The sequence below is a fragment of the Salvia hispanica genome, chromosome 1 (genome assembly GCF_029641045.1).
Source record: "Salvia hispanica isolate PSC_SH4W2 chromosome 1, Shi_PSC_v1, whole genome shotgun sequence".
Lineage (NCBI taxonomy): Eukaryota > Viridiplantae > Streptophyta > Magnoliopsida > Lamiales > Lamiaceae > Salvia > Salvia hispanica.
Window position 1 is genome coordinate 14,150,400 of NC_142692.1, and position 24,155 is coordinate 14,174,554.

The following is a 24,155-nucleotide window of genomic DNA, read 5'->3' on the forward strand; positions in this document are numbered from 1 at the left end:
GTACTCATTTCGAGAATACGTATATAAGTTGGAAAAATGTTCAAATATTCTCTTAAAATACGCTAAAAAAGTAAAAATCGAAGGTCTACTGCTAGTATGAGAACAAGTTTATATATTATCATCCACTTCCAAAATTTGGTGACGATCTTCCCTTATGAAATCATTCACACCCAAGCAAGCACTCTCTATCGTAAACTCTGCTTTCACAACCAATCAATCATTTAATCAATCTTGACAGATGAATAAATGAGCCTCGTAAACCAGAAGCAAGCGTAGAATCCTATCGCCCCTGTTACAACGAAGAACGCGTACGACGCGATCAGCATGTACCCGAAGTAGAGCGCCCCCGACACCGGCTTCGTGATATCCAGCTTCGTGAAGAAGTAGAAAACAGCATACAAGAAGAGGTACAATGCCGATGATCCCGACGTCAGGTACGACCGCCACCACCACAGATAGTCCTCGCTGCACAGCTGAAAGTAGCAGAGCACCACCGTGATCTCTGCGCACGTCACCACCAGGATCACCAGCACGATCAGGAGGAACCCGAAGATGTAGTAGAACTGGTTCAGCCAGATGGAGGTCAAAATGAAGAACAGCTCAATGAACACGGCCCCGAACGGCAGGATTCCCCCTATCAGGATCGAGAAGATCGGGTTCATGTACCATGCCTGCTCTGGGATTTGCCTCGGGATCTTGTTCGTCTTCACAGGGTCCTCCATCGCTGCCTTCTTGAACCCAATGTGGCTCCCTAGGAAGACAAGCGGGACAGAGATGCCGAACCAGAGGAAGACAAGGGCGAACATTGTCCCAAATGGGACGGCCCCGGACGACTTCTCGCCCCAGATGAGGGCGTTGAGGACGAAGAAGAGGGCAAACGCCGTGGCCGGGAAGAGGACCGCTGTGTTCATGGCTATCCTCTTCCACTCGGTCCCTTTGAACAGCTTATAGAGACGGGCTGCAGCGTAGCCGGCAAAAATCCCCATGAAGGCCCAGAGTAGTAGCATGGCTGTCATGAGGCCGCCTCGGTTTGAAGGGGAGAGGAATCCGAGGACAGCGAAGATCATGGTGACGACGACCATTCCGAGAAACTGCACCCCTGTTCCAACGTACACACAGAGGAGATCAGAGTTGCTTGGGGGCCTGAACACGTCCGCGTGGACCAGTTTCCATCCGGTTTCTTCCTGGGCCTCCTCATGGGTCTCGAGCTCATTATACCGGGAGATGTCTCGATAGAGTGTTCTCAGCATTATCATCGCGACCATACCCGAGAGGAAGAGGACAATCATAAGAGAATTCACTATGGAGAACCAATGGATTTGATCGTCGGCCATTAGGAGGTAAGTGTCCCATCTCGACGCCCATTTCACGTTGCTTTCCTGTGTTGCAGCCATATGATTATTATGCATAGTTTATGATTAAAGATTGATCAGCTAAATAAAGAGCATTATACATGTTTATCGAAAATCATATACTAAGCTCGTTACCTGAAATGTGACATCATAAGTGAATATCACTTCTTGCTTATCTTCGACCTCTTGTGGCGAGCTTGAAGAGGTTACTATATGTTGGGCATGTGGATCACATGTCGTTAGCCGTGTGTTTCCCGTCCATTTTCCTTCATATTCATGCTTGACACTGAAGAATGAGGTACAAGGTTTCAAACAACTGGACACACAAATGAAGGGAACATGGACTATACTCTAAGAACCTACCTAAATGGTGCGACTTCAAAGCCGACGATCCTTGATGTGTAGGTTTGAGGATCCTTGTGATACTTGACGACGAAGTTCAAGTGGTTATGGAGAAAAAACTTTTCTTCCTTGCTCTGCAGAGAATAACATGAGTTTTAAGAAGATATCTTGTGCAAAAATAACCGGATGCAGTTTCCAAAATGACGAGTCAACTTACGCCTGCATATTGCCCTTTCAGCCCGACGTGGAAACCCAGCTGGTAGATCGGAGGACCTTCTTGCTCCAATCTTGGAATTGGTACAACCAAAGGAAGATTATCTAAGATCCTACAGCACATAGCGTTAGAACTATCACGAAAGATACAAATTTAAACGAAACTCTACTTTTTAACATAATTAGAGAAACTCATGTCTGTCGATTGCAATCAATATATCTTCTACATACATGTTGACCCGGTATTCATCTTCGATTTTTTCTTTGAATGCTTTTGCAGTCTTGGCATCCAACACCACTTGACAAAGAACATTGCACAACTGTGGCTCCCTCATCCGGAACTGTAACGTGACCATGCAACAACAGAAGGTTAAGGAATGAGAGAATGCCAGATAGGCAATACGCGATAAAAATAATTACACAAACCACATAAGGGGAATTCTCGATGCGATCTCCACGAAGGACTTCTCCAAGATTCTCTCTACTGTCGATTATAGTATTTGGCCGGCAGTAAGGGATAGAATAGTACAAATAAGGAAGCTGAGTTTTTATAGACGTCAATTTGTTCACTTTCACGTTCAATGGATCTCCCTGCAAGCAATTAAGCAAGAGAGCGAAATAAATGTAACACATTCAAACCAGAGAAAAATATGATTCAAGAAAGAGATATGCTTATTCATAACAGTACAAGCTGAAAACCTAATAACTAATGTAAAAGTTGATTATATCTCTATTAAGCAAGGACATTCATCAGCCTACATATACATGATAAATAATTTTTTTTTTTGAGCTATATCCATAGATGAATGAACTCCAATGCCTAAGTTTAGCATACAAAATGTTTCTAGTGTGGATCTTAGCTAGCTTTTCTACTCTTGACAGCAGAGTGGCATATCGCGTATTATGTTTACGACCACAAATATGATATCCCCAGGCATTCAATATCCAACAACAGCAACGATCACACTCAAGAAGCAATATGTTTTTTTCTACATGAATTACTCTTTCTTCGTGGTGCCAATTAACTCTCACCTTCCTTGATATCAGTTGGATTCAGAAAACATAAAAAGCAGAAAAAGTAAGAATTTTCTCACTAAATGAATTTTCTAATATAATCTCTCCATAAACTCATAATCATTTAAAGCCCCTAATTACAGGACCGTATAGCCTAGCTACCTACATACACGTTCGAACGATGCATGACTTGAATACAGTTTGAGTAAGTCGCGCGTAAACATATGTAAACCAACACTTTGTCAATAGCACACACACCTCCACATTGCCTTTTATAGCAACAAACTCTCAGATTCTTAAGCTTATCAAGAGCAAAGCACTGTAAAATCGATTCATTGCTTATCCATACCACGAAAACAGAATGCGTAATGCACATTCTACACAATACAAAATTGGTATCAATCAGTATCAGATCAAACTTCCACGCAATGAAAATTCAATAAGTCACTCATCAAAAACTGAACTCAGGATTCACTCATTTCAAATTACCTATCGCAAAAACAAGATAAAAACCGGATACAATGATTGAAATCTCAGATCATTTTAACGGAATGAAATAAAAATTGATGATCAGCCATGAATAATTCCTCAACAATCAGCAAATAGATGGTCCAATAATCGAATTCCTGATTAGCAGCTCGGAAAAATTAAAATAAAAGACCTTTTCGAAGTCTTCAGGAGCAACACCGGGAAGATAGAAACACCGGGCATCATCAGAGAAGAGAAGAATGCAGATGAGTGTGGTGATTAGAAGTGCCCGAATTGAATTGAGAGCTCTTTCCATTGTGAGATCGAGCAATCCAGAATCTAAATCTCCTGAGAGAGGAGATGTTATTTATGTGAAGAATTAATGTCGGTTGCTCAGGTTTGTTAGTTGCACTATCACTTGCTTAAAAACAATAAAGCTGCATGATTTAGATTTTAAAAGTATTACACACAGAATATCAAAGTTAATGTCATGGAATAATAAGACTCATTTAGTCCATTTATAGCAACATAGATTAAATAACACATTAAATTCAAAGTCCATAACCATAATATTCCCTCTTTAAACGCAGATTGGATTTTTTTTAATCAAAATCATTAAAAAATAAATTATACAATAAACTTTCGAATATGTCTATATGGCTGGTGATAATATATAATCAAAGAATTAAAAAGAAATACATTAATAAACGAGACAGTAAAAGTATGAATATTCTGAAAATAAATATCTACATATTTCGGACATCCAAAATAGGAAAATAAACATATATATACTCCACTTACTTTTTGATGTTTGCATGAGAAAAAAAGAAATATTAATCCTATTAGTTGGCCTTCTGCTTCAGGTGCACCTGCAGGTGGTAGTGGTCCACCTACTTATTATAACAATTCTTATGGGTGATATGGAGTGGCATTTACAAACAAATTGGCTTTTCTTACACTTGTAAGCCCATCCTTTTCAATCATATCCAAATCTTGAGCCCTAACATCTGCTGGTAATCTCCAATCAAAGTGGTAGAGCAGCTGAGCTATAGCCTGCTCCACACTAGCCAAACCAAACATGACTCCAGGGCACATTCTTCTTCCTAAACCAAACGGCAAGTAATGGAAATCAGCACCTATGAAATCCACATCCCCATTCTCGAATCTCTCGGGCTCGAACTCTTCTGGATCTTTCCAAAACCTTGGATCCCTATGCATCGCCCATACGTTCACCATCACCCTTACTTTATCAGGGATCGTGTATCCATTGACTTGGCATGTCTCCCTCGAAGCTCTAGGCAACAACGGAACCGGAGGGTGTAGCCTCAAACTCTCTTTTATCACTAGTTTTAGATATCTCAACTCATCATATTGTTCTATATTATTAGTAGCGATGCCTTCTTTCAAGACTCGTCTTACTTCAGCTTGAGCCTTAGCCATCACTTTTGGGTTTCTCATTAGCTCTACCATCGTCCAATCAATAGCCGTTGATGATGTCTCAGTTCCAGCCGAGAAAATATCCTACACATTCAACATTTTCTTAATATATTAATAAAAATGTTAGGATCGTCGACTGCACTATCGTTTGATTATATGCATGAATGAGTTTGTAATCCAACATGAATTAAACAAGTTAATTAAAAACTTACATATAACACAGCTTTGATATTGTCATTGCCAATAGGAAACTTGAGCTCCTCTCCTTCCTTCATCCTCAGCAGAACATCAATTAAATCTTCACCTCCGAACTCACCATTCCCCAATCTCCGGCCGGAATTAATATCTCCCACCATCTTCGCTAGATTCGACTTATGCTCATCAATAAGGTCATCTAAAATAAAATCCAGCTTGCGCCGCATCGTCTTCAGCCTCATCTTCGTCCAGCTCAGCGCGCTCACGATCCTCGAATTGGGGAAAAAATCCGCAATTTCAAACCCTCCCGCCATCTTCAAAGTCTCCGTCATCACCTTAATCAGAGCTCCTTTATCCTTGCACAGGCCGCCGAACGCAGCGCGGCAAGTGATGGAGCTCGTGAAGGAGAAGATCTTCTCGGTTAAATTCACGGCGTTTCCGGAAGATTCACGCAGCGAATCGACCACACGCGTGGCCTCATCAGATCTAATCGATTGGAACGATCGCACCATTCTAGGGCTGAGGAGCTCGTTGATGCAGATCTTCCGCATCTGGCGCCAGTAGTCGCCGTAGGGGCTGAAGGCGATGTCGATGTAGTTGTACCACATGATCTCCAGGGCCACGCCCTGCGGTCTGTTGGCGACGCAGGGGTCCTGATCTTTGAGGATTTGCTTGGCGATCTCCGGCGAAGAGACGACGACGGCGTCGGCCTCGCCGAGCTTGAGGTGCATTATAGGGCCGTAGTGTTTGGATAAGTCTGTGAAGCAGCGGAAGGGAGGGGAGCTTATGAGGTGGAGGTTTCCGATTATAGGAAGTTTTTTGGGGCCAGGTGGCAGTTTGATTGGAATTTTGCTCGTTCTGGATTTCGTGATGAAGAAGAAGATTATTATCGCTGGCAAAATTAGCGCTGCCGACGCCGTAGTTGATAAGCTGCACAGAGCTAGCATTTTTGTTTGCGCTTTTTTTTTTTCTGAGTGAGGAATGATTTTGCAGGATTGTTGTTTATGGATTTATTGATCTAAATGGATAAGGGGAATGCGGTGAAATTAACGTAACGGTCGATATGATATTAGAGGTGCCACGTGTTCAGTGCTGTGTGTGTATGCATGTTTAAGTGATGCGCCATTATTATACTGTAGGGCTATAGCCCTACCAAAATACTCCCTCCGTCTTAGATAATTTGACCCACTATTTCATTTCGGGCCGTCCTACATAAATTGTCCCACTTCATTTTTACTATTTTTGACAGTGGACATCATATTCCACTAACTCATTCCTACTCACATTTTATTATAAAACTAATACTTTAAAAGTAGGACCCACATCTCACTAACTTTCAACTCACTTTTTATTAGATTTTTTAAAATCCGTGTTAAATCAAAGTGTCCCAAATTATCTGGAATGAAGGGAATAATAATTTCCCGCCGCGATTGAGCATGGCAGCCCATATCGACTTCGCCTAATTCTTACTATAAATAGTTATTACCTTCTTACTCAAGAGCTGCCGAAGCACCGAATATAGGATTGTAGCTTAGTAAATCCATAAATCTATCCATAAAAATAAAAATATCTTCCTTTTTTTTTCTATAAAAATATTTTATTTTTATCTATGAAAGTTGTTCCAAACTCATTGTCCATATAAATCAATTTATTTACAATATATACTATTGGAGTTCATCATTAAATACTAATAATAATGTGAGTCTCATATCTATTAATATTATTTTAGTTTTTAACTACATTGTTCCTCATTTTTCTTATTTTACTAATTATGCATTAATTTTTGTACCGTTCCAAATATCTTTATTTTTTTTAGAACGGAGGGAATATTTTCATTTCTTTTCAATTATCTTATCAAAACCAAAACTAATACTTCTATAACAGTTTCAAATATGATTAGTTTAACAATTTTTCCTAGCCTCTTACAATTTGTAGTAGTAAACTCTTCTAAATTGTAGTAGCCAATAATGATACTCCATTTCCTCTTTTCTTTCCTCTCCCATCCATAACAGTTTTTTCATCTTCTTTCATAGATTTTTCAGCATTATTGATTCTCCAAATTTCACATGATCGTAATAACAGATCATATAAAATGGTGTCATTATATTTTGAATTTTAAGTGTCATTTAAAACAACATTAAGTTATCAGAAACAATGTAAAACTACATTATATTTGATTTTTTCACATTAATTTTAATTTTATAGAACAATTGTGAAAATTTGAAAAGTTATGATTTTATATTGGGTTTTTAGCCTATAAATACATGAACTTTGAGTATTTTCTTGTTTTTCCCTAAACTTTAAAATTTGAATATAAATGCATGAACTTTTGATGTTTTTGATTTTTCCCCAAAATCTAAAATCAAAACACATGTGGCAAGTTAAAGCGCAATCAAAACTATACCAGCATATCTATATTAATTAAAAAATAATAAATTTTAAGTCCACATCAGCCATCTTTCATAACCCTCTCTGCTCTTGTCGAGCTCTTTGTGAATGCTCTGCCAGCCACCATCGGAATAAAGCCGGAGTCTCAAGTTCCAACCTGCTGCCTCTCTCATCTCTGTAGAAGATTACATCAATGGCGGAAGGTAAAGACGCTTACGTCGTGGAAATTCCAGTGATGAACGAGGAGCAGCGCCACAGATCAGCTTGTATAGATGAGGAGCCATCCGCCGGCGCACTTCCTCCTTCTAAGTGCTAAAGCTGTGGCAGAGGGAGGAGGATCTGTTTGTTAATGTGAATCGCAAATGGACTCGATCATGCGATAGATCTTCCACCTCTGCACTCAATTCTTCCTCTTCCACGGAGAATTCTTCACGATCCTCTTCGCATCGTCATCCCGCTGCAGAATGAGCACTGAGGCAAGTGGTATCGCGTTCATGGCGCATTGCAATTGTGGAAGGTGAAGGGGCAAATGCAGATGGAGCTTGCGGAGGAGCGTGCGCGCTTCAATCTGAGTAAGGAGACGGCTGATGGAGATGCAAGCATCTCTGGCGCTATCCCGATGGCAGCGGGGTGGAGTCTTCCTGAAGAGCTCGACAAGAAAGAGTAGGAAGGGTGTGGTCCATAAGAGATTTGCTCACGTGGACTTAAAATTTATTAATTTTTAATTAATATAAATATGTTGATTGCCACATAAGCTTTAACTTGCCATATGAGTTTTGATTTTAGATTTTGGGGAAAAATAAAAAATATCAAAAGTTCATGCATTTATATTCAAATTTTAAAGTTTTGGGAAAAAACAAAAAAATACTTAAAGTTCATGTATTTATAGGCTAAAAATCATTTTATATTTGAGTTTCAAAAGTTATGAGATTGATTATAAGTGAATGCAATGTTATGATTTAAATGTTAATGATCTTTAAGAATTAGCAATGACTATTATTTGCAATAAATTATACTATAACAATTTATATTTTTATTATATAAATAATAAAATTCATGAATGTAATGGGATAAAGGATAATTGGAGTAATTTGACAATCAATTATGATTATAAAGTGTATACTTCCACTTATTTGCTATATTGATCTCAAATTAGATCACCTGTTTGAATTTCGATCCAATTTACCTTTGTTATGTTTTTCCTGTTTGAATTTCGATCCAATTTACCTTTGTTATGTTTTTCGTGGGATAAATACAATTCTCATACAAAATGTTTTACACTTGTTTCGATTTGATACAAAAAGTTTCAAGTTTACATAAATAGTACAAAAAGTTATCTCGACGTTTAATTTTAACTAGTATCATACCCGTGCGATGCACGAATTGTTTTAGTTTCATCATAGTAAATTCATTCTGAATTAATTACTTAAAATTACATACACAAGTATACTTATCTAACGGTTAAAAATAAAACTACTCTCTTCGTCCTAACTAAGTTGATACATAACTTTTGAGCATTGAGATTAAGAAATTGCGTTGAATAAATTAAATGAAAGTAAAATAAATAGGAGAGGAAAATAAGTAGGAGATATGAAGAGAGAATAAAGTAGTTGATGAAATAAAGTAAGAGTGATTAGATGTTTTATTTTTTGTCAAAAAAAAATGACTCAACTTTGTTGGGACATATAAAAAAGAGTGAACTACAAAAATGGTCCATGGACTATGGGTTTATCTCGTCCATGGTCCCTGGACTTTAAAAATATCGCCAGTAGTCCCTGAACTAAGGGTTTATCTCGAAATTGGTCCTTTTGGCTTTTTTTGGTACGAAAATACCCTTTGATATTATTTTGGGGGGTTTGGGCAATTTGGTCTTTTTACACTTTTAACATTTTAAATCTGATATTATTTTAGTTATGTACTAACTTTGATATTATTTCAAAATTATCATTCTTCTTCCATTTTGTTATCATTCACTGAATTTGTTTTTTTTATTTCAATATTAGATTTAATTTTATAAAATTAAATTTAATATTTAGATTTTTAAATATCAATAAATTTTTTTAATGAAAACTATTAATTCATGGACATTATAAATATTGATTAAAACTATTAATTTTTGTTATTTAATATAATATTCAATTGAATTGAAGAAGTACAGAAAAATAATATTAATCATGATGGAAAAATAAGAGCTATTCTATTTAGCCTCTGTTCGGTTGTTATAATTGCTTGTGATTAAATATTATGAAGTTGACTAAAAATTTGATCCTACTTAAAATTTTATATAGGAGTATTTTTGTTGAAATTTTCTAGTAAATTTTGATTGTTTTCAAATTAATAAACAAAAATTATATTAGTCTTACATTAGATGCATATTTATTTCAGAATAAATTTTGTTATATAATCTATTTATGATTAAAGCTATTATTAAATATTGATTAAAACTAAGGCGTTGTCATACCTTATTGATTACATAGTATACTATACACTATCAAATATTGATTATAACTATTAATTTTTGCTATTTAATAATTTTTATAATTAAAAAAATTTATTGATATTTAAAAATTAAAATTTAAAATTTTATAAAATTAAATCTAATATTGAAATAAAGAAACAAAGTGAAGGATGACAAAAGGGAAAAAGGATGATAAATTTGAAATAATATCAAAGTTAGTACATAACTAAAATAATATCAGATTTAAAATGTCAAAAGTGTAAAAAGACCAAATTGCCCAAACCCCCCAAAATAATATCAAAGGGTATTTTCGTACAAAAAAAAGCCAAAAGGGCCAATTTCGAGATAAACCTTTAGTCCAGGGACTACTGGCGATATTTTTAAAGTCCAGGGACTATGGGCGAGATAAACCCATAGTCCAGGGACCATTTTTGTAGTTCACTCTATAAAAAATGAATACAACTCAACTTAGTTGGGACGGAGGGAGTACAAAACAAAGAATATAAAGCTTCCGATGACCATTTTCTATTCTCTACCACAAAACGAAAACCATAATTTTATATTGTATCAATAGACAACTTAAACACTTAAACACCACACTTAAACACCATTCACATCAAATAATTAATACCCAAAAATAATTATCCATGCTAAATAGCCATTAAATTATAAAGGCTGAGTAGTTATGTATGTAGGACATAAAAAGGTTTATATGATGACAATAAATAACTTATTAATTCATGAGTTTTGAAAAAAAATTTGTAAGAAATATGAAAAATGGAATTACAAATACCATCAACCTCGTAGATACAAAAGAAAATCACACAATCTCTCGCACGTTTGAATAGGCATTCCATAGATTTTCTCACACAATATATCATCGGCTCACTTCTTTTGCAATCTACTTTTTGCTGCATCTTATGTATCATCTCATTTCCTCCCTCTTCTCGATCAATCTTGTAAATACAAATTAAAGTTTTCAAAAAAATCAAACAATCTCTCACGTGTTTGAATAAACGATTTCATAAAATTTCTCATACAATATATCATCTGTTCACTTCTTTTGCAATCTACTTTTGTTACATCATTACATTTCCTCCTCATTCTCGGTCAACTGATGATTCAACATCAAATTTCGTTATCTCATAAGGCATATTATTTTAATTTTTAGATCAATAACTTAAATGAATGAAATGTTGACAACTCAATATCAATTATCGAAATAAACTACAAAATCTTATACTCACATAAAATTGTTTTAATTTTATGCGTAAACAATTGCCTCCAACATCATTGCCTCCAACACCATAATGCACATAGTGTATATAATTCTTACATTGTATAAACGATGAAAGTTGATCAAATCTGCCCATCTCTCTTATAAAAGATGGGCAGAATAAAGTTTTAACAAAAGATAAAACCAAATAATATATTGTTTCGAAAATTTAGTGATAAATGCAAGGATTCTATAACTACCATATGTGAGATATTTGTAGTTGAAGAAAATGAATTAGGATCTTATCTTAAACCTTTCACTTGTCCCACTAATGATAAGATTAAACAACCATTTAATTTATACTACAAATATAAGTAAAACAATGATGACTAACAACATGGCAAAATAAATTTCAAAAAGCGATTTTGCCTTTGGATGAAAGAAGTCACAAAAGCATACATATACATATATTTCTACATCAAGACGATAAATATTTATTTAAATGAAACATAATCTAAAAATATACTAAATGTTACATATATTGAATACAAAACAGAAACTTGCATGGAAAAAGAATTATTTAATGATTTTAGATAATAATAAAAAAAAAAACTAAACAAACCTAATAAGATGAGAAACTATAAAACAATATCATACGGTACTAATTAATGGGTTTAGATAAATAACTGAAAACCCAATGAAATAATAAACGACAAAACACATATCATTCGGTCATAGAAAACACATTCCAAGCTAACAATAATAGATTTGTCTCTAGGTTCATCATGGAATATGAACTACTCCACATGATTTCAATATCTTCCTCTTGTAAGAATTATGATTAGAATATTAATAACATAATAATGGCTCGAAAAAAGTGTGTAAAATAAATGAATATAAATATACTACGTAGTACTATTAGCAAGGAGTAAAAACTATGCTTTTTTATAAAAATTAGTAATGCAACATGAGAAGATAATAAGGAAGTGAGTTATAAGTTACTTAAAAAAAGATTTTACCGTCGGAGGAAGTAATAATAATGTGGGATTGTGAGAATATTGTCTGACACTATGAGTATTTGGAGTGTGAAATTGTGTAGGGCATATATATACTGAAAAATGGCTTTAAAATGGTTAGGTTTATGGTGTGGAATAAATAATTGGCAGTTACATCATATAAATAATTGGCACGTATAATTCAACATTAAAGTATTCCGTCGGTTTCTTTCTCATTTAATTCTATTCAACGGTTTCATTTTATTTTTAATGTATAATATATTAATACTACACTAACTGTATAACCGTAAAAATCCATTCAAACCCATTAAGTACTTGATATAAAAGTATATTTTATTTAATCATGAATTATATTTATAAATAGAGTTGTAATGGTGACTATGTTTGAATATAACTATAGATTAGAAAGTATTCAAATTCACACCCTCAATTTGTGAATATTCAAATTTATACCCAAAATTCATAAATATTCAAAATAAGGCCAAAACTCGCCTTTTATATATGTATAGATACAAACCGTTACTACACCACTAACTCCGTTAATTAAGTGCTTATGTGGCATGTGACTCATGAACTAAATAAAAAAAATCAAAATTCTAGATATAAACTTCTCAACGCCCATAAGCAACTCTTGACATTCTTCAAGACCACACACCAGTGAACCAAGAGCAGCATTGCATCCACTTCTCACGGTAAAACTTCTCTCTCTCTTTATTTCATTTTTTTGTCAATCTTTTTGTTATTTGTTGTTATTTCTTGTAAAAAATTGTGTTTTTGAGTTCAAAGGCTAACTTACATCTGGATTTATAAAATGTCTGGTTCGACTCTATTAGCTGTACTTTGACATTTCTATGGTAAAATGCATTTGTCAATTATTAAGTATATTACGTTTGCTATTCCACTCTCACAATTCTCCGCTTTGAGTTCATCTCTAGCAAAATGTAAGATGAATGAATGGGAACTTCAAAGGCAATGCGAGTTGGAAAACAACAGCCTCTCTGTTATGTTTCTGTTCCTTCTTTTTATATTCATTTTGGTGTATTTTGATGAGTCACGTGCCACATAAGCACTTAATTAACGGAGTTAGTGCTGTAGTAACGGTTAGTATTAAAATTAAACGTCGAGATAACTTTTTGTACTATTTATGTAAACTTAAACTTTTTGTATCAAATTGAAACAAGTGTAAAACATTTTGTACTCCCTTGACACATCTTCCTTGGAATAGAGGGAGTATGAGAATTGGATTTACCCCGTTTTTCGTCAGTATCCACTCTATAAATGAATCTCAAACACAAGATTTTTTTGCTAATACATCTCGTCAGTCATCAGTCATCAGTCATCACAGAGAATCTGAGATTCTTCAACTTCAATAGTTTTATGAATATCAAAATAAAAAAGAAAAAACATCATAGGATTCCAAAGCGGGCTTCCTAATGCAACAAATATTCATTGGAATTTAATCGAACAACTCATATACAAACATGTAAGTACAATGAAATGTCTTTTCTTACCACACTATTTCGTATGGACTTTTGCTGCACATTACATGTAATCCTTCAAAATAATTGTTGCGGGTGTGCTTTTTTATCGATTCGTACCAAATTAAAGGAAATTATAGCCCAAATTTAGCATCGAAAAAATTTCCGATACCTAAGCGAACTGGAATTCTTGGAAATTCTGAGTTAAATTAGCGTAGTTTTCTACAATTTGTGTATTAATCGATTAATGTGGATTAAATTTGAGGTAAATTTGATTTTAACTATTTACCCACTCGACGACGTCGTTTGAGTCATCCTAAATCCCCAAATTGTCGTTGGAAATTCAAAATAACGAACCGACGATCGTATCAACACTTTTTGGGCTCTGTTAGAATCATCGGCATGATGATCAGATTCTTATCATGAATCTATTGATTACATGAAAAATATTACAATTGTGTTTGCAATTCTTTTCTGCTTTAGTACGATTTTGAGCAAATTCGTACTTTGTTTTGGATTATTCACGCTTTGATGTATATGGGTTTGTGATGATTCTGTTTCTGCATATGGCGATTGATGATGAGATGTAGTGAAGGATCTTATCTGCATAGATCCTTGATTGAAACCAAATGATTTTCTCATAAATGAAGGCTTCAGATAGAAACCAAAAGGACTATTTAGATCACATACACACTTTGAATATATAAGAACTCGTAATATACAAATTGGATAAACTTGATTTTATGATATACAATCCTAGGACTTACCTATACAAAATCTCTGAACTCTTCATTACTTGAGGAAATAATGATTGTAGGTGAGCAAATGCAGTTGTTTATCTCCTCTGGAAGTTGAATGTCTTGATAGAGTATGCGAAGATGAATGTGAAAAGAACGACGAATCCACATAGTATAGCTGCCACAAACCCGAGCATACCGTACTCGAATCCAAAGTAATCTTCCAGGAACTGTTTCACTGTGACACCGTTTTCCATCTCGGTTTCTATTTCTCCGAATTGAGATACTATGAAGCCGTATAACGTGTAGGACACGGGGGTACCCCAGTAGTACCATCTCCACCATATAGGCATCCTCTGTTATCGAAAATGGACGTGTTAGTTGTAGATTTCGTGATATGTAGTTGATGAGGGGTGTTTTATAGTAGATTTGAACTTACCGGTCGGGGTATGATGAAACCTGAGAAGAGATTCCAGATGCCGTAGAAGAAGGAAGAAATGATGGCAGCGATGTTGTGGTTTGGTGTGACGGCCACGGTCATCATACCGTAGAGGACAAAGTAGAGTAATGAGAAGAACAGGAAATATATGAACCATGCGAATTTCTCAGCGCTCCAGGGGAATCCCATCATCGAGAAGACTATGAGACCGTATATGAGTGATTGCACAAAGACATAAGGAATTTCGATGAGGAACTGCACAGAGAGGAAAAGATTGGTAAGTAATTTTGAATTTCTGCACTTTGCACTTAAATTGGACTTAGGCTTAGGACACCCACTTGTGAGAATGCATATGGTAATGCTGAATACATTCCGGCTGCTCTCTCTCTGTAGAAGACAGTTCGCTCGATGGCAACTACGGGTTGAACTGTTGAACCGTATTGGAAGCCGAGAAAGTTGATAGCAGCATACATAGAACCCATGGCATTGAATAGATCTTGTTGAGTATCGCTGCAATACATTGCGTTCCCAATAATATTAGCATTGAACTATGGATAGGTTTCTGTCTAGTTTAATATATGTGTGCTTACTAACCTCTTGGAGCCGAGGTCCCAGAACATTGTCCCAAATATAAGGGCAATGAAGGTTGTGAATGAGAACCTTACAGCTGTGTACGGTGGATTCCTCCAATATGACCAGTGTTGTTTCCATAGGCAGGCGATGCACTGGGTGAGGAAAGATTGGGAGTATTTAGTCGGGAAGTAGAGGTCCTTTGTGCCCGGACGAGCGACACTTAATTCCTTGATGAGGGCCTTGTTCCTCCTGTAAATTTTATGCATAAATTTGTTAGCAGTGTTGCACCCTAGAGCTAGTTCTTCTTAAACTACTAGCATGATAAAATTTGACTCACGTGTATAACTCCGACTTTTTGTAGTAGTCGGCAAACTCAATCCCCAGGGCTAGTTCTTGTGCTGAAGTAGTTACTTCCAACATCCAGGTAGCAGGATTTATACCATCTTTGATTTTCGGTACTCCTTCAATTGCTTCAAAGTACTTGATTAAGTGTGTAGAGTGGCGACCCAAAGGTCCAACATATATCTCTTCCCCTCCTCGTTTCATCAAAAATAGCTGCCGAATCACATCAAAATGTTATTTCAGTATGATATGTTGAACAAGCAACATAACTATCGAGACTGTAGGTTTATGTAATGATATAGCTTACCTCATCGAATGCTTCAAATATGTCTATGCTAGGCTGATGAATGGTGCACACCACTGTTCTTCCTGTATTTACGGTGTTTCTGACTGTTCTCATCACAATTGCAGCAGCTCTTGCATCAAGCCCTGAAGTCGGCTCGTCCATAAATATGATTGAAGGGTTTGCGACGAGTTCAACCGCAATCGTAAGCCTTTTCCGCTGCTCGGTTGAGAGGCCACTGACTCCCGGCAACCCGACTAGTCCTTCTCTCAAGGGGGTGAGTTCTACAAGGTCCATTACCTCATCAACAAATACCTGTGAGCAGAGGAGGAGGTAAAATATCAAAACAAGTCATAATAGAAAACATCAAAACAAGGCTTATTATTGAATGCCATCTTATTAACCTTTTTAGTTTTTTCATCAACTTCTTGGGGCAATCTCAACCAAGCTGAGTAAACAAGGGACTCGTAAACTGTGACATTTGGAGAATGGATGTCATTCTGCTCACAATATCCCGATATCCTAGCAAATGTCTCTTGATTCTTTGGGTATCCAGATATTGTGATATCCCCATCAATATAACCCCCAGTTTTCCTTCCAGCTAGCACATCCATCAACGTTGTTTTACCAGCCCCACTAACACCCATCAAGGCTGTAAGAACACCTGGCCTGAAAGCGCCACTGATGCCCTTTAACAGCTCCAGTTTCTCTTCTGTGGCTCCTTGAGCTCTCATTTCCTGCAAATTGAATAGGCGTATGTTATTCATCTCTACCCTCATGGTGACAAATAATTCTACTGCCTTTTCTTTTTAAATCCTGAACCTACCGCTGGCATGTCCACTGAGTATCTGACGTTGTCAAATGTGAGAGAATGCGGTTCAAATGGAAGAATCATTCCCCTTTTCCGGTTCTCAGTGAGTTCAATGGCATCTGACCTCACAGATGAAGATCCAGACGAAATGCTTCTCCGCATGCCCTCACTGCCTTGAGCTGGATTTCTGCTGATAGAGCCATGCGCATGGGAATCATCTTCAACTATTTCGGGTAAGACAGCTTGTGGTTTTTCATAAGCTGCATTGTTTAATTCAGTTAAAAAAGGTTAGTTTCTGAATGTGATCTACAACACATGTACGAGTTTAATAATTGTGAATCTCACCATCAAGATATGTTAAACATATTAGGTAAAGGATGTTAAATAGCCATACAAATCCGAACAATGCCACTACCCCAATCCAATACCAATATGCCTGAGGAAAGAACCCTCGAGACTCCAAAGCAAGAACTCCCAGTTTGGTCCCATTTACCAACTAGAAAAATACAATGGTATCTTGATTAGTTTGGATATCATGTACACTATGAAAATATTACTCATATAGATGGATATGTATGCTTACTTTGCTCCAACTGTGCCCTGTGAATTCATTAACCAGAATTGCATTCTGAGCATACATGAGTGGAGAGGACCAGTAGCCCCATAGCCACCAACTCTTCACATCCCCTACATCACCAATAAAATGTGAGGAAACATAACCAACTATTTTATCATGAGAAAGATTGAAGTGTTTGGTCTCGTTTCTTATACCCCGTGCTAGGACAAAACCACCCAAGGCGAAGAGCAGGAGCAATGCGAATAGACCAAATGTGTTTGCAACAATCATGTTCCTACCGGCTGAACCAATAAATCGGAACAATGCTGATGCTGACTGATGCACAAATAAAAGGAGAAGGTACTGCTTCAAGAACCTGCAGCCGGGACTCTTTTAAAGTTTCTACAATTGAAAAAGGGAACGAGAATATTATCATAGGTGCAGTTTGTAACTCTTACCTAGATATGTTTGGATCGAATCCAATCACGTAGTAGGTGACAAATACCCATAAAGCAACTTCAAGGAAGGTGACTGGGATTTTCAGGACCCATGAGGGTATAGCATATGCCCACGGCGGGAAGAAGTACATATCCCTTTGTTTGTAGAACACAGGTAGCTTGTAAATCGTCATGGCAAGCTCAGACATACCATTGAACATGACCATAATGACAGTGAAAAACAGAGCACCGGTGTATATACCCCCGTCCGCTATATCATCTTTACCCATTCTTGTCCTCGGGAATAGTGAAATTGAAATCAATGCCATCACAATAAGCTGAAACCAGATATAGAAAATATTACTACTTGCTATATTTTGTCAACGTAACATAATAGACAAGCAACGCGATTTTAAGTTTATATAGCTTGCCTGGAAGATCTTGAAGTAGAACACAAATGAGTTTCTCTTCATCAGCAAGTATTCTCTGTCGGCGCAGGCTTTTAGTAGTTCTTTTTTCCCAATACCAAACTTCTCCGTTGTCAAAGCTGCAGGGTGGCTTTTGGTCTTGTCGAATGGAACTGAGAGCTCATCCCCAAGCCTCCGTCCAACAATGTATGATTGGAAGGCCTCTGCAAATTCGCTAACTGTGATGTACCGGTATGGCTCATTCTTGTTTCCCCAGTATTGCTGTTGATCCTTCTTTGAAGTTACCTGCATTAGTTTCACTCTTTTCATTAGACCCATTGAAAGGCTATAAACTAACTTTGATAATTTATTTTGCTTACTTCTTGTAAGAAATCAGCCACTCCTTTTCGGGCTGGGCATATGAAACCCATGGACTCAAAGAAGTCTAACACATTCTCTCGAGGACCCTGATAGACGATCTGACCATCGGACAAGAGAACAATATCATCAAACAGATTATAGGTTTCCGGTGCTGGCTGCAGCAAGGAGATGAATGCAGTTCCTTTCATGATGTGGACATATTGCCGAAGCATATTCACGATTTGGAAAGTTGTCGAACTATCAAGACCAGTGGATATCTCGTCCATGAATAGCGCCTTCGCTGGTCCGACCAGCATTTCTCCTGTGATTTTCCACACCAGATATTAGTATCAGTCTAAGTCTTTTAAATCTTAATTTTTACTTCTTTAGTTCATTTCAAGTACTCAGTTTGTTTACCAGTCGTGACACGCTTTTTCTGCCCTCCCGAAATACCCCTTATCATCTCATCTCCGACTAAAGTGTCTGCACAGACTTCAAGCCCCAGAACCTAGAAAAAGAGTTGCTGGAATTGTTGGAATGGTCATTAAATTTGGAGTTTAATCTCTGCTTTAGGTACCTTAAGAATATAATCTGTGACAACATTTGCTTCATCTCCTTCTGTGGCTGCTGCCTACATAATAGGAAACATAATTGTTTTCATAAAAAGATTCTAAAAATATTGATAGTTCTGAATTCAGATGGGTTGGCTACATTATTGATTTCAATGCTCATTTATTATGTCAGTTTCATATTGAGTTATGAGTTTCAAATATCAGTACAGGAAATCATATAGTAAAAATTAAATTAAATCTCATTACTTTGCAATTTTGTAGGGGTCAATCTACTAACCCTGTTTTGTTAATAATTGAAAGATATACGAATCTTTAAAGCTAGAGTAGGTAAGTGGACACAAAAAACAGTTTTGTTTTACTCTATATAAATAAGTGCAGATACCTAGCGTCAGGACAGAATGCAAATAATTGGCATTAAATAAACTAACAAATTGTCACTTTCTTGTTAACAAACTTTCTTTCCCTGTCATCAGTTCTTAAAATAGGATTATCTCCAACCAACTACTGTTAAAAACTGTCTTGCCAATCAAAAAAGGCAACCGTCACGTCACTTCCCTTTTAAGATTTGATGCCAACAGATGACAAATAACGTCAGAAAATGTCAACACAACGTCAATCGGCTGACAATGTTGACATTTTCTCGGTTGACATCAAATCTAAAAATTAATGGTCCATATCATAGTTTGGAGTTCGCACAATATATAGAGTCTGCACTTGATAATATCTACCGTGTGAGTGTGTATTTACCTTCATATAGATATCTACATCAGGATCTGGTTTGATATTTGCTGCTTTCTCTCTTCTTGACAGTTCTGCCAACATATCTGTTCAACAGAATCAAACAAGACAGCACTTAACTTAGAATTAAAAATACTTCAAATTTTTCTGATAATAATTAGGAACAGTAATTCACGAACCGTATCTCGATCCAACACCCTGGCACCTGGCTGAAAATGACAAGGTTTCCCTCACAGTCATTTCTCCAATGTGCAGATCATGCTGGCTTATGTATGCTGCAGTTCTTTGCGGTACAAATTCATGCATTTCATGCCCATTGTAAGTAATTCTCCCCGAAGCCTGCCCAAAATTTTCATTCTTAGAGTTCAAGAAACACGTTCAAATGATCTCTTCCGATCAAGCATATTGACACGAGAAAAAAAGAAGCACGTACTTTTAGAGTTGGATCAAGCTTTCCGGCCAACGCAAGCAAAAGTGTAGTTTTCCCGGAACTTGGAGGACCTAACAGCAAAGTCATTCTGCATGGTTTGATGATTCCACTAACATCCTTAAGAATTGTAAAAGGCTTCTTTCTACTTGGAAGTATGTGTAGTGTGTTTAAGAATCCCTGCAAAATTACATAAATATGATATAAAAATGTTGATTTTTTTTCTTGAACTAAATATGTATGTATGTTATGTTTCTTATCTTTACTCACCTCAAACAGATTTTTGTGGAAGTTGACAAAAGTAGGCAGAGCCCTGCTTGCACTGAAGGCTTCTGCATCGATATTAAGATGCTCGTACCTCACTTCTATAGACGGAATATCGATCCCAACCCTGCAGGTCGATACAAGGAATTCTTGGATATAAGCAATCGGAAAACTCAATCAAAATCATTGACACAACAAATACAAACACACCTATCAATCCTGTTTCTGAGCTTTAACAAGAACTTCTCATTATCTTCTTCCACGGTTTGGACGAGCCTCTCGATGAGCTGCTTCTTGTCTTGGATTCCAAGGTCATGCACCTCGACCTCGTTGGCGCCTCTTGATCCAAGCAGCAAGCCTCTCCTCAGGCGGTCGAACGTGGGCAGTTTCTCTAGTGCGGCCCACTTCAAGGCCTCCTCGTCGTCTTCTTCACGCGATGATCGTGTGAACACTTCCAGCCCGGTGTTCCTCCATATGCTCGAGCTGTTCGCTCTGAAGCTTTCGTCTCGTTTGCTACTTGATCGCAAGCTACTGCTTGCTCTGTACAGATCGCCCGCATCCATTCTTGCACCTAACTCCTCTCTCTCTTCTCTTAAATGGTCTTAGTCTCCCTATAGTAGAAAAAGGGAGTGATTTTGGAATTTTTTAGGTAAAAATGGGGATGATTTGATTGAAGAGGGAAAAAAAGATTGTGCTATATATAGTTTGTCAAGATATCAAGTTTTGAGCCTGCAGTCAAGAGAGGTTTGAATAATCAAAAATTGTGGAGTTTTGGAAATTCTTAAATAAAATGGAAATATTTTATAGTTATTGTTTCTTGGAAAGTGTAGAGTTGCATTTGTTTCATTGTTGATGATAGAATACCTTCTTCTTTAATGATTATTATTAGAAGTGGAGTGGAATGAAGGCATGTATTGGAAGTTTCCTTTTTTGTTTTGCACCACAACTTATTATGTAACTGTATTTTGAATTTATCATGGTGTTGTGTTTTATTTTGTCATTTGTTGTACTCCATAAAAATAGGAATAACGTAGATTGAACAAAACTGTGGTCTTTGGATTTAGAACTGAAATATACTTGTAGTGCTTCGAGAGAGAGAGAGAGAGAGAGATTAACGGTAACATGGCATAATTAATGCAAAGTCTAAAATAGCATCTATATTAAATATTTGAAGAGATCAAGGTCGCATTGCAAGAAACAGGTTGTAAAGTTTTAGATTCTACTGAATCCATTGCGATATAATGTCAAAACTTCTAGATTACTTTAGTTCACTTATAAATTATTAATATTTCCAAAATTCAAACTTTGTAGGAATCGCTTTTCTCAAAGGAAAAACAAAACAAGTAAACTTAGACAAAAAAAATAAATTAAGCTTTCTATTACTGGGAATGATTTGAACTTCAAATTATATCTTAACGTACGAGATTAGATTTTCTGTTATGATGAAGAATCAAGAATCAAGAATCAGAGAAGGAATTCTAGGTGAAGTTAAAATGATATTGCATACGCTTCTTACAATTCACTTCATCGATGGTATTCTCCTATCTGCGATTAGGAGTCTCGATTGAGACCGTTACGGATTTTAAGAAATATTCCAATACTCTGTAGCATTATAAATGACAGTGGCTGAAAAAAAATAGGAGAAGGTGAATCTATCTTTATATAGTGGAATGTAGAACCTACTTACCACTTAGAGTAAAAATGAATTAAAATTTTTGACATTGGATGAGTCAGAGAAATAGAAAATCTGAACTCATAAACAAATGGATTATTAATTTTTCAAATTAAAATATGTGAGATTCCTAAAATTTAGAAAGGTCACTTCGCACAAGATAAACTGACAAAAGTTGAAATGAATTTTCTGTGTCATTCAACTCACAATAAATGTTCATTGTGTATTTTATTTATATAAATAAAAGGGAATTAAAAATAAGAACTCAATATTATTGGTTGCTCAGTTTCTTGGTCAACACAATCCAATTCCAATTGTAGCCTCCACATTTGAATGGTTTTGGCTCTGGGCCCACTTTGACCACGTGGCTGACCAAATACTGTACAAAATTACATTTTCACTAATTCCTATTTTTCTGAAAATTAAGATGAAAAGAATGACTAAATATATTATGTGAAATATATTCTCTTCATAAATTAAATTACTTGTACAAAATAAGATAATTGAGCATTTTCATGACCTTTCCCATTTAAATATAGGGGTATTAGAGTCTAATATCACGAAAATTTTCAAAATTTATTTTTTATTCACAAACTTCGAGATTGATATTAATATCATGAACTTAAATAATTGTTGAATTTTTCCACCATTGACAAAATCCAACTATATTAAAATGAGATGGATAACATCATTATCATTTTTCAGTGGTAAACATATATTATGTGATGTAAAAACAATTGACCTGTAGCCGGATTTTGTCATTGGAAGGAAAAAATTCAATAACTATTTAAGTTCGTGATAGTATATGTCAAATTTAAAATTTGAAGGAAAAAATAATTTTTTTTAAAATTTCGTGATATAAGACATCAATATCTCTTAAATATAAGTTGCGCGCTGGAAATTATTATAACTTTTTATAGTATGAAGTACTCCCTCCGTCCCGGCTAAGATGACACATTGCTTAGCCGGCATGGAATTTTAGGAGTTATTGGTTAAAGTGTTTAATTGGAGAGAAAGAAGGTGGGTGTAGGTATTAAAGTAGAGAGATGGAGAAAGATGAATATTTTAATAGGAGTGAGAAAAAGTAGTTGAATGTATTAATTAGAGAGAGAAAGTTACCAAAAAAAGGAAATATGTCATCTTAGTTGGGAAAAATGTGTTATATTAAGCGGGACGGAGGGAGTACTGCTATAAAAGAATGAGATGTACTTGGGATAGGTTTTACATTTGCAGTTTTTATGTGGAGTACTATATTTTACACCAACTAGATTTATTATGTAGTACTCGCCAAGACTCGAATGATTAAGGAGCGATACAATTATTTTATTTCATATAAATATACAATCCTTTTGTAGTCGTCATTGATTTATGTTTTCCATCTAATTAACCTCTAATTATTACGATTAGATTGTCTTTATGATACGTACTATAGTATAAATGGCATCGACATGTGGCGTCTTATATTTTTTAATTTTACTATTACAAATGTGTGTTAAATATGATAATTACCTATTCTTTTTTTATGTATGCTAAGGGGCTTTTCTTTATATCATAAATGGATCTTAGAAACACATGATATGAATCATATTATGTGTGTTAAGGGTTTTTTTATCTTCTTTGTTCCTTTAATCTTTTCAAAAAATTTCTGTCATATTTAAAATATTTAATTATATTTTAAAAAATGGTCTATCTTATTAAAAGATTTAATCATATTTTTTTCACTTAATTTTATCACTTTAAACAACTCCATCCAAAATCTTGTGTCATTACAAAAAATGGTCTATCTTAAATGAGACTAAGCAATATTATAGTAGTAATTTGCAACGAATTGACGTTTTTGAAATGGACAGAGTTGTATACTTCTATATAATTTACTACTCCTATTTATCACCTTGTCCTACTTAATTGCAGTTTCTATCAATTGGGTAGAAGTGTTGGGAGAATGTCGTAGACTTGTAAA

At 35.7% G+C, this 24,155-nt stretch overlaps 3 protein-coding genes across 4 annotated transcripts; all 3 read right to left on the reverse strand.

Moving 5' to 3' along the window:
• LOC125222006 (transmembrane 9 superfamily member 8-like) lies at window positions 1–4,317 on the reverse strand. 2 transcript variants are annotated; one of them, XM_048124378.2, is made up of 8 exons: window positions 4,191–4,317; window positions 3,583–3,737; window positions 2,334–2,498; window positions 2,139–2,248; window positions 1,912–2,020; window positions 1,716–1,828; window positions 1,488–1,638; window positions 1–1,379 (listed from the first exon to the last, which is right to left on the reverse strand). In XM_048124378.2, the coding sequence occupies exons 1-8, from the start codon at window positions 4,204–4,206 to the stop codon at window positions 222–224; spliced, it is 1,977 nt and encodes a 658-aa protein (XP_047980335.2). In that variant the 5' UTR covers window positions 4,207–4,317; the 3' UTR covers window positions 1–221. The 2 variants fall into 2 exon arrangements, with proteins under 2 accessions (XP_047980335.2, XP_088918634.1); XM_089062508.1 differs by lacking the exons at window positions 3,583–3,737; window positions 4,191–4,317 and adding an exon at window positions 3,180–3,544.
• LOC125222007 (premnaspirodiene oxygenase-like) lies at window positions 4,090–6,010 on the reverse strand. Its single transcript, XM_048124379.2, has 2 exons — window positions 5,039–6,010; window positions 4,090–4,910 (listed from the first exon to the last, which is right to left on the reverse strand). The coding sequence occupies exons 1-2, from the start codon at window positions 5,966–5,968 to the stop codon at window positions 4,299–4,301; spliced, it is 1,542 nt and encodes a 513-aa protein (XP_047980336.1). The 5' UTR covers window positions 5,969–6,010; the 3' UTR covers window positions 4,090–4,298.
• An 8,186-nt stretch (window positions 6,011–14,196) lies between these two features.
• LOC125219458 (pleiotropic drug resistance protein 1-like) lies at window positions 14,197–21,273 on the reverse strand. The gene is made up of 21 exons (XM_048121434.2): window positions 20,734–21,273; window positions 20,530–20,650; window positions 20,266–20,439; window positions 20,012–20,171; window positions 19,842–19,918; window positions 19,100–19,153; window positions 18,940–19,030; window positions 18,543–18,844; window positions 18,187–18,468; window positions 17,777–18,093; window positions 17,534–17,694; window positions 17,346–17,449; window positions 17,108–17,258; window positions 16,778–17,022; window positions 16,356–16,688; window positions 15,976–16,266; window positions 15,664–15,881; window positions 15,348–15,575; window positions 15,092–15,263; window positions 14,754–15,008; window positions 14,197–14,670 (listed from the first exon to the last, which is right to left on the reverse strand). The coding sequence occupies exons 1-21, from the start codon at window positions 21,084–21,086 to the stop codon at window positions 14,413–14,415; spliced, it is 4,347 nt and encodes a 1,448-aa protein (XP_047977391.1). The 5' UTR covers window positions 21,087–21,273; the 3' UTR covers window positions 14,197–14,412.
• Window positions 21,274–24,155: the final 2,882 nt, after the last annotated feature.